Here is a 17,920-nt window from a genome sequence, read left to right as displayed (position 1 = left end):
GTCATTCCCCCCCCCCCCCCCCCCCGCCTTTTCCTCCATGTGACGTGCAATCCAACAATTCTGTCATATCACTAGTGTGTAATGCCATATCAACTGCGTGTGCAATCTATGTTACCCTGTGTAACCTGACTTCGCTGCCACGAGTCCCAAATGTGCGCGCATGAATCCATGTCGACTGCGCGTGACCGCTATCTTATGTTGTCATTCTTGCTATAGATAAGTTCTTTGAAACTATCTACTTTAAGCGTGTTTATAAGGAAACCCACCGCGATGTACTTGTTACTTTGACAAAGTCTGGTCCACCAGACGAAACGTTAGTGAAAATATACAGTGCCAAGCCAACGAAAGTCGTAGTTTCTTTCTTCATTCCTTATATATATATATATATATATATATATATATATATATATATATATATATATATATATATACACACACACACACAGCATGTTTGGCCAAAAAGAAAAACGCGAGGATAATGTTTATCAGGGATACAAAATGAAGTGTAAAACTGTTTAGAAATTACATCTAAGGTGGTCGCGCATGAAGACCGGGTAACTTGGCCATGCATGAGCCAGCACCATCTCCCCGAGCTGCCACGTTATGAAAGGCATGTGTCCAGTCATACACTTGACAATGGCCACTCAACATCAAATAATGTTTTCTTTCCAATGAACAAAGCTTGTTCTGATCTGCGGATATGTATTTCGCGCCTTGAAGAAGCAGTTCGCGGCAGCCGATCTTGCTGCCGCGAGATTTGCCTGCTTGCCTATGACGTTTCTAAACAGCCACGATGTCGCGCTTCTGCGTATTCCTGACCGACAGAACTGAGCGAAAGCACACGAGCCTCTTGGCTAGTCTCTGCTGCAGATGCTGCCACTGTCCCCCTTGCAACCGAGTAAATTCCTGCGAGCGCTCAATAGGACGATTAGCTATGGACATGGGGCAGTTTCCTGAGCACCAAGGACCTCTCGGCACCCTGCTTATATGAAGTGCTGGTAGCCAAAACGCTGTCACAATGCCGACGCCAAAGAAACGCTGCTTTGTGTTTGGGTCACACACCTGCATTAGCCTCGCATTCCACTTCATTGTCGCGGGAAACATGCTGGGGAGGAAAAGAGGCAGCACAGCCCCCCTCCCCCCACAAAAAACGATACAAGAAAAAAAAAAATACCGAAGCCTGTTTCAAGCTCACTCAGCAAGTCCCTTACTTTTCTACGCAGCGCACGAATACAGCCATGTGAGGAGCTGGTGGTAGAGTGTAGGATCGCGGAATATAGGCGATACCAGGTGGAGCCACGTCGCGCCTCTTAAATTTGGCGCGAATTTTAAATCCAGACTGAAAGTACACACAGCACTTTCAAAGCCTGTAAAATGGAAACCAGGGACTTGACATGCATGACAATTATACCATAACAATAGGGAAATAAAAAGGGAGGAAATGTTGCGGAAGAAATTTAGATAACTAAGCTATTTTCTTCAGGAGACAACAAGAAAGAGCGAGACGCTAAAATGTACAATTTTTGTGGATATTTGCCTCTGGTTTGTAAAAAAATGAAAGCCCCAGGAAAATATCTGTCCGCAACATTTCCTCGATATACTAAAAATGAATGCAGTGCCGAAAACCCCGTTTAAATCTGACCAAGTTTGGGCACGCTAGGGCTTCTCAAAATGCGCATGTATTCTCTATGGGAGCTCGCGCTGGTGAACCCTCTTAAGACTAAAATGTCAGACTCATAATTATGGAGGTACGAGCAGAGTTCGGTGCATTTGGGAAGGATGCTGCGTGTATTAGCGAAGCATACAGAGAGCTCGGTGCGTGCGGTGTTTTTACGACAAGGGATCAAATCATTTCTGATGACACGTGGTGCTGTGTTAGACCTCTGCTATGTTGAAGATAGCATTACAACGTCACCGGTAGCGCCATACACGTAAACCTTGTCATTTATTCTTAGCTTATCGACACTAAGCTTGCAGGGCACATTTTTGGATTTTGCAAATTCTATCAGCTTCTTCCTGGCTATTCTCGTCTGGAATGAATAATCTTCGCGAACCGCCAAATCAGTTCCTTTGAACTTGGAACCATTTTCAATGACGCGTTGTTTGTCTTTAAACAACGCGAATTTCGCTATCACTGGCCTGCATTTTCTGGAGTCGTATTTCCCGATCCTGTGTGCCCGTTCTATTTTAGATGAATCAATAGTACTGTCTAACTTATCCTTGCAGAATTCGATGACCTTTGTTTCAGCACTTGACCACGTCTCAGAAACATTATTGTGAATGCCAAAAAACACTAAATTACAGCGTCTCAACCGGTTTTCCGTATCGTTACAACGCGATGCAATTGTTCTGAGCTGAACAGAGAAACCGCTGGAATCCGTACCAGGAGAATCAGCTGACGATGAAGCGTGGCAGCTTTTCAAGTTGGTAATATCGACTTCGACTGCACGAATCCTAGTAGACAGTTGTTTTAGTTCAATGTCTACAGACGCCTGCCATTGCTTCAACTCCCGCAAATCGCTTCGAATGCCATCTTGGCCCGATTCGATCCTTTGTACAGTTTCCAGCACTTTTGCAAGTACATCGTTATTCACCGCTATTTCAAGTTCATGTAGGTCCTAGTTCACAGCCGACGTTTGCAGAACAAGTCGGGCGAACGTTACTGTATTTTTTTTCTTTTCCTTGGCGTTGCATGCTAGTACTACACGCTTGGTCTCGTAAACTGTTTCTCCTTCCACCAGCAATCTCGAAGTGGTGAAGCTTTGTTCTATGAATATGTTGATGGTAGAGAGCGGCAAGTTCACAGGAGTGCGAAGGGAATGATAATTAAAGAGTATCAAAAAAGGCGTCGCATTTGCTCACGTTTTGCGTGAGCCCCAAACAAAACGAATGCACTGAATAAAGAAACAGAAGCAGCGGCATGTGCCCGCTGAGAAGACCGATCAATACGCAGTGCAAGACAACTTGTCAAATGACATTGACAGTACACCAATTTAGACCGAAAAAAAAAAAAAACACTAGATCGTCGGGACGGCACATCGCAAAGTTCCCATAGGCGCACCGAAGCCGTAGTTGTAACTAAATTGTTTTTGAACTGCTCTGATAGCGTCCGTGCAACAATAGTTTGTGTACTCACAAATTCTCATATTTTGCGGCCTAAAGTTCACAGCGCAGTGCCAAAACGCGCTCGTAGCAAAAGCGAAACCATCAGTACAAACATACATGCAGATGCACCGTCAGTCGTCACGAACCCGTGCGATCGCTGGCTTTTGGCTTCTTTCTGTTATGCTCCGTTTGGTTATACAGGCAGTCTATTTTAACGAGATATTTTCGCATAGTTTGCACTCAGCAAGTGACTACCTTTCACGCAAGAAGCCGGTTCAGGGGTCTCCAATGCGGTGACCGCGTGAAGCGGGTGCTCAGTTTTCTACAAAGAGACAGCGACTGTAGACTATCTTGTGCTTTCAGTTCGTTGAAAAGGATTATTTTGATAGTAAAGAACACAGTTCCTTTCAAAAGTACTTACAGAAATGCCCTGGAGGGCTTCCACGAGGTGTTTTTGCAGAGCGCCGACAGCAAAACCTATGGGGAGCACGCCGGCGGCATCCTAGCTAGCACGCAATCGAGGCGCGTCCGATAGAGGGTGACTCCGTAACTCCTCGCCCTCAATAGTTCAAAAATAAGTCATCCACCCTCAAGCGGAAGTAACGACGAGCAAGACACGGAAGTCCCATATGTACCTAACTACCGACAAGGTTAGAAAAGCCATATGCGATATGCCATGCGGAAAAGCAGCTGGTGATGACAGAATAACGGTCGATCTGATTAAAGACGAAGGAGAATTTATTTGGAAGAAACTTGCTACACTTTTACCACTCACTGTCTCAAAACAGCAATGGTACCAGTGAGCTGAAAAAATGCCAACATTATACTTATACAGAAGAAAGGGGACACAAAAGACTAAAGGCCCATCAGCTTCTACAAAAGTAATTTCAAACAGGGCAAGCGAAATACTTGACTTCAATCAACCTAAAGAACAAGCCGGTTTCAGGAAAGGCTACTCTGTGATGGATCACTTTCATGTGATAAATCAAGTAATGGAGAAGGCTGCTGAATACAGCAAACCCCTTTACTTAGCCTTCATAGACTACGAAAAGGCAACTCACTCAGTAGAGTTACCAGCGGTCTTAAAAGCACTAAGTCGACAAACACTTCTTAAACCTTAATTCAATACCTTAGCCAACATCTACAAAGACTGCACGGCTACCTTATGTTAAGGCAGGTAGCGCAAAGAGACACGGACACAAGCGAAGAATAAGTGCACAGGACAAGCGCCAGGTGGCGCTTGTCCTGTGCACTTATTCTTCGCTTGTGTCCGTGTCTCTTTGCGCTACCTGCCTTAACATGAGTTCCCACAAACTAGCCCAGTTATCCGTTCTCGGCTACCTTACTTCTCCACAAAAGCGATAATATTACGATAAAAAAAAGAAGTCAGACAAGGAGATACAATATCCCTAATGGTGTTCACTGCATGCTTAGAGGAACTAATATTCAGTGATGCTACCGAGGACTTCTGATTTGGAGCAATTTTTGGAGCAGCAAAATTTCATTTTGTAGCACTTTGGAGCAGCAAAAAGTTCCATCTTGGAGCACTTTGGAGAAGCTAATTTTGCATCTTGGAGCACTCTGGAGCAGCTAATTTCACATCGTGGAGTACAATGGAGAAGCAAGTTGCGTTCACATTCAAGCATCTGAATAATTATTATGGGGCTCTTATCAAGAGCTGCGGGCTGTCCAGAGGGCCCGTGACGTGGCGGTCAGGCATGGCCTGCCCGTCCGGACGTGGGAGTTGCCCGCGGCGGCTCCTCCCCCGTAAGGAGGCTTTCCGAGTCGCCCCTCATGACCACATTAAAATTCATTGTCTGTCTGTCTATCTATCTTATCAAGAGCTAGAAATATCTGGATTCATTGCAAATCTCATGGAGAAAATCATCTCAGGAGCACTCCATATTTCACTCAATAACGTAAAAATACGGGCGTCCTGCAATTGAGTTTTCTTAAATAACCTCTTCAGCAATAAACAAAATACCAGATATTGAAAATTGTACTTTATGAAATAACGCTATAAATACATATACGTGCTTATCAGCTGATGTAGTAGACAAACGCTGCGACATACAACAGTGCCTAAAGATTCACACTGTCACCAATGTATTCCCCTAAGACAACTCCAAGGCGAGGTTCCTTTTCTCCTCGATTGAGTGTGTTGCTGGATGCAACATGACACCACTTAGCTGCGCTCAGAAAGCCTTCTCTCCTTTCACTCTCTCTGAGGTTTCTCAGTGCTGTAGCAAGAGCATACTCGCAGTGCTTCCAGAATATCGATTGTGCATGAAGACAGAGATCTGCTTTAAGCCAAGCATTCGCTCAAGTGTCCGAAAGTGCATTCACCAGAGGACTACATGATATCGCAAACTTCTTTTTCCTTTTACAGCAGAGTTTTATACTGCTATGACATTCCCTAGTGCCCTCTAAAGAGCAGTGCAAAAAATAACGCGTATTGAATGTTAACAGCCCGGCTGTTAACAACCTGGCCTGACATACCAAACTGGCCTCCATTGTGTCATATCTGGACAATGCACTAAACAGCTTCGCTGGTTGTCCAGCTTATAGTCTGGAAGGGCTCCTCATTTTTCAACAGCGAAGCTATTTAACCTCTCGGTAACTCAAGTTATGTTGTGAAAAACACCTCAGATGGGTACGCGCCAGAGGAATTGGGCAAGCCCCACTACCGAGTACAGCAGGAGTAAGCGTTAAACAAAAAATCAAGTCGAGAGGAAACACCCTCGTAATGAGCATGAAGGGACGGCAGTGGAGGAGGGAGGGATGGTGCTGCACAGCTCGAAGGGCGCTCGCGCTATCTCGACAGGAGACGGGTCGTAAACTTGCTGTGCACGCACGCTTAATTTGCGTACAGAGAACTGAAGGCACGAAAACCACTTCGGTCCCTGAAGCGGCCGTATTCCCTTAAATCAGCTTTTTGTTGAGTTACGCGCGATCAGAGTTAGCTGCTAACCTTACTTCGTATGACAAGACAACTTGCTGCTATCGCATTCACTGCTTCGACTTTAAGCCAGTTTCTTAAACCGTCAGCCATTGACCCCGGAAAGCGAGAGGCAGACATGTAACATAGCATAGCCGCTTCACATTGCGCCTTCCGACGCCAGGGCCGTCAGCGATGTGTCCGCTCGCCATGTTCAGTGCAAAAAAGGAACACGAGAGCACAAGGAAGTGCACGACACAAGCGCTGTCAAGCCCGCTACTGACAGCTGCGCATATTAAAACAGAATTGCAGCTGCTCCTACCAGGAGGCATACTTTTATTAATGAGATGACATAAAAAAGCAAGTTATTCGAATTGGGGTCCTAACACTCACGAGCTCAAAAGGGCAGGGCTTTTTAGGGGGTATTTACCGCAAGAGCGATTACAAGCACGTAAGTGCTGGTGGAAGAAAATTACAAAAAAGCTCTCCTGGATGAAGACCCACGGATAAAGCATATTTGAGGAAAAGTTTCAACACATTCCAATCGTTCACGTGCTCTTCCATGGATGTGAAGTGCGGAAAAATCTTTATATTGTTCCATATAGCTATTGCAAGTTTCCTAGATTTCATTCCGCGATGTCCAAAAACAGAAGTGACCTACATTCTAGCAACACACGTGTAGCTGAGCATTGCTTTAATTACGTGCCGTGCGACTTCTGAAATGAGCTAACAGAAGCGTTTCTGGAAGAGACGACGTGCGCCGATGAATCGCTGAAACACTTTCTCGCTACCAAATGGCCTAGGTGTCACGAGCCTCCGCGGAGGATCCATTTTGCGGTCGAGCCGATTTGCAGAACAGAAGCTGCGTCGGCACTGTGCATAGCGTCATGGCTTAGTACTCGATCGGCATGCACGCACGAGCACTGTTTATTCAGCGTGTAGAGAAGCATTGGAACGCTGTAATGGGCCGTCCTCTCGAGCACCTTCTAGTGGGTCGCCCTCTTCGCTTCTCGGAAAGCACGCCCCTCGTGCTCGTGCTCGTGAGAGTCTGCGCTCTGTCGTGACTGTTATCGTTGTGCATCGTCGCCGTCAATCCCGCCATCAATAAACGCCTTTACAAAGTGGTGGAGAGTGCTGTACTGTCACAACAACTTCGGTCTCCATTCGATGCCCTTGGAGCTTCAATCCCGTACCGTGCCATTTACCATGCCGCAAGACGCCGCTCAGCAAACGCCGCCTCCTGCCCCGACCGCTAGTCCCGGTGTCCCCCGTATCCGCGACCCTCCTGTCTTCACCGGCGCGGATGGCACCGACGTGCAGGACTGACTCGCGATTTACGAACGGGTGAGTGTCCCCAATAAATGGGACGAAGCAGGCAAGCTGAGCAACTTGGTTTTCTACCTCGCGGGTGTGGCAGGGATGTGGTACTACAACCATGCATCCGATTTCCCGACGTGGTCCGCTTTCAAGACCGCCATCGTCGACGTGTTTGGCCGCCCTGCCGTTCGTAAACTGCAGGCCGAACAGCGTCTGTGAGAACGAGCTCAGCAGGCCGGCGAAACCTTTACCAGCTACACTGAAGACATCCTCGATTTGTGTAAGAAAGCCGACGCCACCATGTTGGAATCTGACAAGATGAGGCACATTATGAAAGGCATCGACGATGATGCCTTCACGATGCTGCTCGCCAAAAACCCCAACACAGTGGCCGAGGTCATAACGCTCTGCCAGAGCTACGAGGAGCTGCGCCGGCAGCAGTTGATGACCCGTCGCTCTCCATCCGGCGACGCCGAGCTCGCTGGCTTGTCGACCATATGCGACCACTCCGCCTTGCTCGCAGAGGTGAAAACATTCATGCGGGAGGAAATCACGCGCCAGTTCTCTCTGCTCTACTTTGCTCAACCTCAGTACGTTCAACAGCCGTCAACCACTCTTCTCCCTCCCCTCCGTCGAGCGATTGAGCAGGAAATCATGGAGGTCATGCCTGAGTACCACCAGCACCACCTGGCTCCTGCACCACTGAGTTACGCCCAAGTTGTCGCAAGGACGTCCCCAGTAATACCTACGGCAGCCCCACACGGTTACGCCGAAGCCGCCGCTAGACATCAGTCCTTTGACGCGGCTGTGCCGGCTACCTACGCCGACATCATGCACAGGCCACGACCACAGCCCACGATGCAGTCATATCAGTCGCTACCCCGTCAGTCACGTCCTGCGCAATGGGCGGGCCTTGCTCCAGCAAACCGATGGTGCACACCTGACAACCGCGCCATATGCTTCGCATGCGGTTATGCCGGCCACGTGGCGCGTTATTGCAATCGCGTCCAGCCGCCTCAAGCCCTGTCACCAGCCACCAGCCAGTCAAACCGCACATTTTACGCACCTCCTATGCCTCTGTCACCGACGTCACGCCAAGCTCCATCTACTCGGCGCTCTCCGTCTCCACGACGTCGCTCACTGTCGCCGACGCGCCCACGTCCGGTCGCACGTGACCAGGAAAGCTAGTTGTCGCAGTCCACGAGGCAAGGGCTGCGACGCTACCGAACAGCGCGAAGATAAATTGATCACCTCGCTGATCGACTTGCTCACTGATCCGTCGGCAACACCATCCACTCGCGCGTTGCGTCGTCAAGCCCACCATTTCGCCATTCGTGACGACCTACTGCACCGACGCAATTACAACGCCAACGGCCGCCACTGGCTATTGGTGATACCCCGCAGTATGCGTTCTGAAATATGTGAGGCCTTCCCCTCTGACCCGCAATGCACGCACTCTGAGGTATCCCGTCTATGTACCCTTTGTACCCGTCTATGTACCGGCGCAGCACTACTTTAAGCCTACTGCACGCTTTTAATAGGCGACAACCTGAACGCGCTGGGCCGCCGATCGCTGCCGCCTCGTTGTGCGGGGTCGTGTTCAAGCGCGCACCGCTTCGTAGAAACGAAAGCAGCTCGCTGTTGCGGAGTTGAGCGTTGCTGTTCGCGGGCGACGAGAAACCTCTTTGCATTGACGCTATCACGCTGAACGCATGCGTACCGTACAGCAAGCGTAGCACTGTTGTAACCATACTGCACGCTTTTATTGGGCAACCACCCAAACGCGCTTCCATCAGCTACCAGCACCGCTAGAGCGTTGCAGAGTGCGCATCGCTTGCAGGAAGTTCGTCATCGTCGCGTTAACTGAACAAGCTACTCGCTGCATGTGTGCACGGTCTGGAGCGAAGTGGGTACGAAGAACACTCCCACGACAAATGCGCGCATGCAGTGCAGCAAGCGGCCCGGCAGTGACGGCGTGAGCCGAGAAGGCCACGCGCTGCACGCAACTAGCCAGGAGACGATCGGCTCCACGCAGCCGTACCGCGTTTCACTGAAACTGTGTCAGTTTTCGTTTAGTAGCAGATCGCGGTACAGACGCACACACATATAGCTGACCCTGTACGTTCCGTCGCTGTGTCGGTCACTGCGTATACCGGACCCTGTAATAGTTCCGAAATGCTCCTTGGCGTCGCCACCGCACGCTATCGGCACTACCGGACGGTCGTGCGAGAGTGCCAGAATCTTTTCTCCACTTTGGCAAAAACAAAGAAAAGGCTTTGCAGTGGGTATTGTAGGCAATATTCGCTGTGGCACTGTATATATTTCTTTGCTGGCGGCGATGGCGTACGCGAGGAGATGCAAATTTTTACTTGGTGGTTAATGCGTATACTACCGTTTAGTGCGTAGTTATGTGGCGTTCCCGGCAGGCACGCATTAACGAGGTTCCACTGTATGTACCTGCCAGAAACGTGGCATAACTATGCACTAAATGGTAGTACGCATTAACCACCAAGTAGAAATATGCATCTCCTGATGTGCTCCAATGCCACCAACAAAGAAATAAATACAGTGCCACAGCAAACATTGCCTCAAGTACTGATCACAAAGCCTATTCCCTTTCTCTTTGCCAAAGTGCAGAAACGGTTCTGGCTCTCTCGCACAACCGTCCGTGCACAGGCAAGCCACAGATAGATTGTTGGGTTAAATGTGACGATGGTGAGCTTTCCGCAAGTGACGCTCTAGCGGTCCTGACAGCGGAGAGGGCCCATATTCTGAAACGATCGCGAAAGGCGATAGTATCACCTTCCGTGACGTAGAATCTGATAAGTGAATCAGCACTTGTCATTGCTGCACTGTCTCACAACACAGGAGTGAGCATACTGTATGAGCGACCCGAGTGTGGCATTTTCGTGCGTATGCTGGCTTCTACACAGACAAATAGATTTGTAAGCATGTAATGTCCCTACAAAGGTGGTTTAACTGAAGCATGCTGCCGCTATACTGTGAAACCACCCATTCAGAAAAGGTGCACACTGATGAAAAGCCACACTTAAAGATTAAATGTACACCTGTGAAGAAAAGTATACGGACCACAGAATCACGTGCCGAAATGGGCGTCTGCGCCGTCTCGTGGCGAGTCGTCTGCTGTCGCAAGCACTGCACTGGTGAATGCACGCCCTGACCGATGCTCTTGACAGCAGACGGCTCGCCACTAGACGGCGCAAACGCCCATTTTGGTATGTGATTCTGTAGTCCGTATACTTTTGCTCACGAGTGTACATGTAGCCTGCACCACGATTTAACTTTTGAAAGTTTAAAAGTGTTATATGGGCTAAGTAGGGCAAATTTTCGAACACAATGTATTTTATCACGTATAACTTGCAGCCTACTACAACTAAAATTTTTCTACTATTTGAAATTCACTTAGACTTTGCTACATAGCAATATTGTGAAATTTGAACAAGACTAGTCCTAATTTTTTAAAATGTTGTGCAAGTTCGTTAGGTAACGATGAAAATGCTCATTTTTCTTTTTATACAGGATATTATTCGAACTATTCAGCTATTCATACCCGCCACGGTGTTAGACTGCCAGCCCCAAGGTCAAGTGCCAGCCACGGAAGCCACATTTTGAAGGAGGCCAAGTGGTGCCCCACAAGTATTGTAACACTCACCTGTAGCAAGTCATCCAGGCGCTCCTGTGCCTCGGCCCTTTCCAGGCTGAGTTTTGCTGCCCGGAAGTAGGTGTGGCAGAGGGCGTGTCCTGGCTGTGCCCTGTGCCACAGGCTGCGCGGCACCTCCACCAACCCGTGGCCCAGCAGCAACACGAGCAGGAAGAGGCCCCACGTGTTGCTCGCACTGACACACACCACCTTCAGCTTGGCCCTGGACGATATATCCACTCAGGGCATGCGTGACACGTCCTTTTCAAACATCTTTTCAGAATGCAACTTTCTCTTCAAATTCCACGTTGGCTTGCACCGTAACTTTCACCCAATTCTTGGAGCACGCAAAACTGCATTTCAGAGCAGGAACAACTGCATTTTGGAGCAATATGCAGAAGGCAAAATGTTATGCTGAAGCTGTTAGGAGCAGGCAAACGAATTTTGGAGGAGATTAGCATGTGCTACTGAACACACCTAGAGAATTGAAACGTGGATGCTAGTGCTCATCAGCTTACAGCCAGCAGTGCCAAAAACAGAGGAAAAAATGTGCATTCTCGGGGAGTCTGAAATTTTGAAAAGTAGTGCGAGACATCAACCAAAAGTACCTTTAGACATTAATTAGGGATTGAGCCCTTTATTGCACAAACTTATATCCAGCAAAGTAAACTACATCTAGAGTATAGCACTAACAGTGACCACACCCACAGATCACTTTTTCGGGCGAAATGCATTTTACATGCATCCCTGTACAGAGTCATCATCCACATATCTAATGTAGACACCCCACTAGTATTAAAGACCTCATGGAAGCTGATGTTGAATGCACAATTCAGAAAATCATTATGGTGTTTGTCGACACGATGATTAGTTCTCATGTAACGGACATTTCCCTCGTGGAGTAGAATTGCCAGTTTCAATACTAATGAGGTAGGCGTTCACCTTAGATCCAGTCGAGCCTGTACATTAGAACATAATCATTAGTGGTCGCATAAGCTCTACAATGTCCTTCATGTTGGGCATTCAATCTGATTAAATACCTTTCGAGATGCTTCCAGTGAAGATTTCTTGCCATGCCACAAATTCGACGCAATATCATTAAACAGTAACGTCCCATGATCAGCAATTTTTCCTCATTTTAAGCCTCCATCTTGCCCCGAACTAGTCGTGCCATAGCTTTGCAACATTCATTAGCCAGTGAAACGAGTAGACAAGGAGCAGGCAAACACGACTACACACCCAGCGTGTGTGTCGTCAAAACGTCTCTCCTTGTGTACGTGCCTTTAAAGGCTGGGTTCATCAATTTTCCAAAGTATACATGCCAGCACATTTCCATTAAAAGAAACATTGCAATTCAGAATGCTCTCGAGCTTGAAAAAATCAGCCACGGCTAGTCCCACTTGTGAAGGAGTGATTTCAGCCTTTCTTTCTGAAGAAATTGTAAATTTCCTGCTGCAAATAAGTCCCACTACATTCAAATGGGAGGGTCACTGTAAGCTATTTTGCAGTGGCGTGTAACTATAAATTTCAACTACTTGTTTTTCTACACAGATTCAGTGCCACTCTTGTATCTAATTGTTTTACTTGGTTGTCTCTAACATGGCGACCTCTAATATCGGTTTCCTTTTTTGTATTCAGTGTATACTTTGTTCAAGAAGTTAGCATCGGAATAAAAATCAGACTATCATGTTTCTAAAAGTGTTTTGTACTTAATTCTATTACACCAATTGTGATAGTTGATTTGAATCTTCTATAACTATTACGATTTTCCAGTTACATTCCACTGTCACTGTGTATGCCCTGTTGTACTACGCCACCTGTCAAGTGTAAATTTTTCATTTTTTACTGTGGTGCTGCTGGCAATGCAATGCAATTACCGTACTTAGACTATTCAGGGGTGCAACAGCCGAAATAGGATTTCGAGCAATTTTTCGAGCAGCAAAATGTTGCTTTTGGAGCACAAAAATCCAAATTTGAAGCAGGTTACGAAAAAAAAAACTGAATTTTTTAGCACGAAATCCCAAATTTGGAGCAGTATAACAAAGGCCTACTTTTAGAAAAAAAAACAACAATACGTACAAACCATTCAACATCTGCCAACTCGTGCACAGTGCAGGTGAACACTGCTATTTCAATAAAAGCAGTGTGTTGAGCCACCCCACAGTGCGAGCAATGACTAAATCCACATTAGCATTTGCAGGGCCTGTCAAATAATTTGACAGGCACTGCAAATGCTAATGTGGACCTGCAAACCTGGCAACCTCGAAATTCGGGAGTTTCGTAGAGCAGGAGCAAGTGGGGTGGCGAAAAAATCAAACTGGCATACGTTTTTGTCTATCTGTTTCTTAAGGTCGCAGAAATGCCATACACAGCAGCTCCAAACGATTGCCAATAATTTTTTAGACATCAGCGGTCATACTAAGACTCATAATTACACGGCGCATGCCCGTATGAGTAATTAAGGAACAAAATGTGCTGCGTCCCTGACAGCTAGTACTAATAGCCCCTTCTAAATCTCAATACGCTTTTCCGCAGGACAGCAGTGTACTGCGGCAAAAGTGGCTTAAAAAGCGTTCTGCACGCAATAAAACAAGCATCAGGAAATTAGAGAACCTCTGTCCTCTTTTATTGCCATAGCAATTACATGAACACTCTCGACGGGGTTTTGCCGTCATGCCCCGTATAAAGTCCAAATTGATAACATCCCCCCGCGCACAGTATGTTCAACCACGGGTAAAAGCGCGCGAGTGCCGGTGACGAACGCGGCTGTAGCAGACATCAAACGAGCCAGCCCATCTCCCTCGCTCGGAGGGCGCACGCGATAACACCACTCCGCTCGGGAGGCCTGCCGTCGAAGCAGAGAGGAAACGCCCCGCCCGTCTTGAACGAGCATGAAAAGACGCGAGGGCGGCGGGGCTGTCGCTCGAACAGCAACTTTGAACTTTGATTCTAAGAGCGCGGTCGCGATCGCTGGCGCACGCACTATCTCGGAAGCCATCAGTGGGCGGCACGTATATCCTGCTACGTGCTGCGCTCTCAATGCGAAGACACTGCGCAGAAAGAGCATCTTTCCCTGGAGCGGCCGTATTCTCTTACACCAACGTTTTGTAGAGTTACGCGAGATCGAATACAAAAGAGTTTGCCTCCCTTCGTATAACGTTACAATTTGTTGGTATCGCATATATTGCTTCTTCCTTGCGGTGAAACTAACTTTTTTCTTTCCTTTCACTGGGGGGTTGGATGATGATGATGCCCGCACTCCAGATGACCAACGCGGCCTCCATTTCTCACTAAAATTTGCGCAACTGAGAAAATTTTGAAGCTGGTCGGGCATTCTGGCGCATCGTGGCACAATTTCAACAAATTCCACGGTTTTGGCGCAGCTTGGCGCAAAAATAAGGAATTGCATCAAATTGGCGCAATTGGTGTAGCTGTTGCATCACTGATTATTGTAAACATACTTGAATGTAGGCGGACCCCCAAAATATCTCATCAAAAAAAAAAGAAGCGTGAGCACATTCCATAACGAGAATTTATTTTAAGTCGTCAGTGGACTGGCTACCCGAGCTCATTCGTCATTGTCGAGTGAGCCCTCTTCATGAACTCTGATGGCCAAGCCCTGCTAGCCTTGGAGTGGGTCCTCGGCATTCCCGTTTCTGAAGCGAAAACGCAGGTTTTTTGAGCAACAATTTCATGCGTAACCATCAGAGACCGATGGCATAGTCCATTCACATGTGCCATAAGCTCCGCAAAGCGGCCAGACTACAGGTCGCGAAACCCCCGGGGCTTGGCATCACATGCGGCACTTTAGACACCCTTCAGTCCTGCACCATCCGATGAGAAACTCCAAACTCGCATGCCACAGTGCGGCATGGAGAATGGCCCTGGCAGCTCTCTTGAGCAGTGCTGTGAACGAGTGCAGGAAGTTTTTGGCCCGGAGCACTCGTGACGATGACGCACAATGATCAAGCACAACAGTGGCACGTGCTCTGGCCAGTGAACCTACGCAGGCTTTCTTATCGGCTGAGAAAACTTTTCCATTACTGGTGGAGACAACATGAAAACTTTCCCAGTTTACCTATCCAATCAGGCTGTCTAAATGTGCACCTTCAAGCTTATTGGCGCACACTTAATTGCTTCCACACTGTAGGGTTCATAGAAACTTCGAAGAAAAAAATTCAAGGGTGGAGTGAAGTGAAAGGTCTAAAAATCTGATGGTGTCATGAACTGCTGTTTCATGCGTTAGAACCAGGGGTTGAAGGTTCTCCAGAAAGATGGGGTGAACATTTCAAAACAGCCCCTCAAATTTGAGGTTGTCACAGTGTAAAAATACAAAATAATCGTCAACAAACCCGAAAACACATCTAGCTTTTCCAAACGGCGTTGCAACCTTTTATCACGTATTTCCAGAAACACACCGCTGAGAACCGGCGCTAAGCACGAGCCGATGCATATCCCATCTTTTTTGGGTATATACTTGCCCCTCCCATTCTGCACACGTGGAAGGCTACCCTACCGAGCTTAGTCGATGTTGGGCAGTTTTTAAGGACTTTCAAGCACCTAAAGAAGAATTTACAAGGACTTGAAACAACACTTGTTGAGATCGTAGAAAAAGGAAACACCAGCTTTTGCAGCATGAAGCACATCCTTCATTGCACACAAGCCAAAGCACGCACTTTTTCACAATTAATAGCTAAATAAAGGAATTCTCACAGTTCCTTTTTCACTCATATTTTGTTTACACAGTTTTCTGCAGGTTTCAGTATTCTGCTAGTTTGCTTAAACTGATTCACCTCAAAGTATGGATGTATTGCGTGAGCACGTGTGCACATACACGATACACACACACACACCAACGCGCCAGTATCAAAAGTGTGCATGGCGTGCGCGGGCACAGCTGAAGGCGAGAAAGTGGAAAGCATTGCAAGGAGGGCTGGGTGGCTGGGGGCAGGTTTTAATTTTTGCCCGCTTGAGAAATGCACAATGGCGGTAAATCGGGCTAGATGGTTGGTCATGATCGTAAAATAACAGCGCAAAAGACGACGGACCGCAAAAATACACCAGTTGGAAGTCAGCGCACGTTTGTCTCTGTGTGTTCGTCCGTCGTCTTTTGCGCTGTTATTTTACAATCATGACAAATGCAGCAGACAAAAAAAAAAAAGAAGCATGTATAAAGAGAAGCTCTTCCATCAAATGAATGTCCCCCGAATAAGTCTCCCCTGAGATTGGAACAGCAGCTTTGTAAAAGTAGAAAAATAGAAAAATATCCCTTTTTTCCCCTTGTTAAAGCATGCATGCGGCCAGAAAGCAAACTTTATGTTGTATCTACGCCACAATGCCCCTAGTTTCTCCTTTGTGGCCAGTTACTGGCAGTACTAATTTCAGTTTCGATTGTCAGTCGACCTTCAGATTTCAAATTTAGATAAAATGGGCTGACCTGCATGATTCCGAGATCCTGTCCCTCTTTCCCGACTTCAATATATTTAGCTAAGATCGATAGTAATACGTTCTAGCAGGCTAGTTGGTTCATCGCGATAAACTTTCTTACACTGCACGAGATGACTAAGACACAAGTAAGAAAAACATTCGTGGGTGGTCTACTCCATTCCACTGACATGTGGCAGCTTGTGTATTGGGCAGACGGGAAGGTGTTTTGACGATAGGGCGAGGGTGGCATGTAACCAACAATGCAGGAGGCACTATGAAGCAACATTGTGACAGATGTACAGGAAAAGACGAGAGCGGACAAAACAGTTCGTGCAGTCCTATTCTTGAAAACACCATGTTCCTGTTTAAATAGAGGGACCAGACCGAAAGGGAGATTGTCGAGGCGTATCACATCATAAAAACTGGCGAAGAATAAAATGTATTAGCACGCGCCGTCTCTTTCATTATCGCCAGAAGAAGTTGCTTTTCTGGAGAGTGCCTTGCAATAAGAAAAACCGCTTGTTAAGTGTTTTTCCGCTGTTGTTTGGTGGTTTTTCATGCAAAATAAGGGTGAGCGCCAGATGTGCGGATGGGTCTTACTGTATCACCTGAGTGCTTTTAATTTTGTAGCCCTCACCTTTACTCTTGTTAATTGTTGTATCTCATTGTGCCACACTTTTAGGTGTTGATGTGTTTTACTTATACATTTGTTGAGCGTTAAATCTATTTGTTTTCATCAAACAATGTTACGTCATCGTCGCTTCCCCCTTTTGTTCATGGTTATTTGTTATGCCACAACCGCCTTTTTGGTTGTTTGTTTTGCTTTTACATGCATTTTCATATGATTGCTTTTTCACATGCGCGAAGCTCAGCGAGATTGGTGCCACGTGTTTCCGAGGTGCGTTTGGCCGCTATCTTGGGGGGGGGGGGGGGATAAATAAAAAAAAACTGCGCTCGTTGTGTTCTGGATGTTTTTCTTACTTGTGTCTTCGTCGTCTAACGCAGTTTAAGAAAGCAAAGATCGAGTCGATGATACCCGTGGGGGGTGGCATCCTTATCGCCACGAGCCATGAGCTACGATGCGCCCCGATAATAATACAATCACCTCTTGAAATGTTATGGTTATGCTGTACTGCATCCTTCTTGGCATTTGCTATCGCCCTCCTGCTGCTGACGCCTCATTCCTGCCTGCTTTCCGTGATGCGTTGAACGAGATAACTAAGCCAACCAACATGCCTGTCCCACTTTTGGTGATTCTAACTTCCCGTCTATTGCTTGGTCAAACCTCGCTTCCACACTAACAAAAAGTAACATGGCCAGTGAATTCGTCAACACATGTCTCACATTTGGATTAACGCAAGTTGTCAACAATCCCACCCGTATTACAGACCATTCGGCTAACATTTTGAATTTCATACTAACCTCAGACCCTGAAAACCTTTCCTATATCCCGGGTCTGAATGGTCTCGGTG

General features: G+C 47.1%; 1 protein-coding gene across 1 annotated transcript in view; it reads right to left on the bottom strand.

Annotated features, from left to right (window-relative positions):
• LOC119372486 (G-protein coupled receptor-associated protein LMBRD2B) overlaps positions 1–17,920 on the bottom strand; it is a 329,677-nt gene that overhangs the window by 190,714 nt on the left and 121,043 nt on the right. The window contains exon 6 of the mRNA XM_037642956.2: positions 11,034–11,244. Coding sequence (XP_037498884.1) covers positions 11,034–11,244 — 211 coding nt within the window. The remainder of the gene's footprint in view (positions 1–11,033; positions 11,245–17,920) is intronic.

Source organism: Rhipicephalus sanguineus, chromosome 10, assembly GCF_013339695.2.
Source record: "Rhipicephalus sanguineus isolate Rsan-2018 chromosome 10, BIME_Rsan_1.4, whole genome shotgun sequence".
Taxonomy (NCBI): domain Eukaryota; kingdom Metazoa; phylum Arthropoda; class Arachnida; order Ixodida; family Ixodidae; genus Rhipicephalus; species Rhipicephalus sanguineus.
This window is presented reverse-complemented; position numbering and strand designations above follow the sequence as displayed.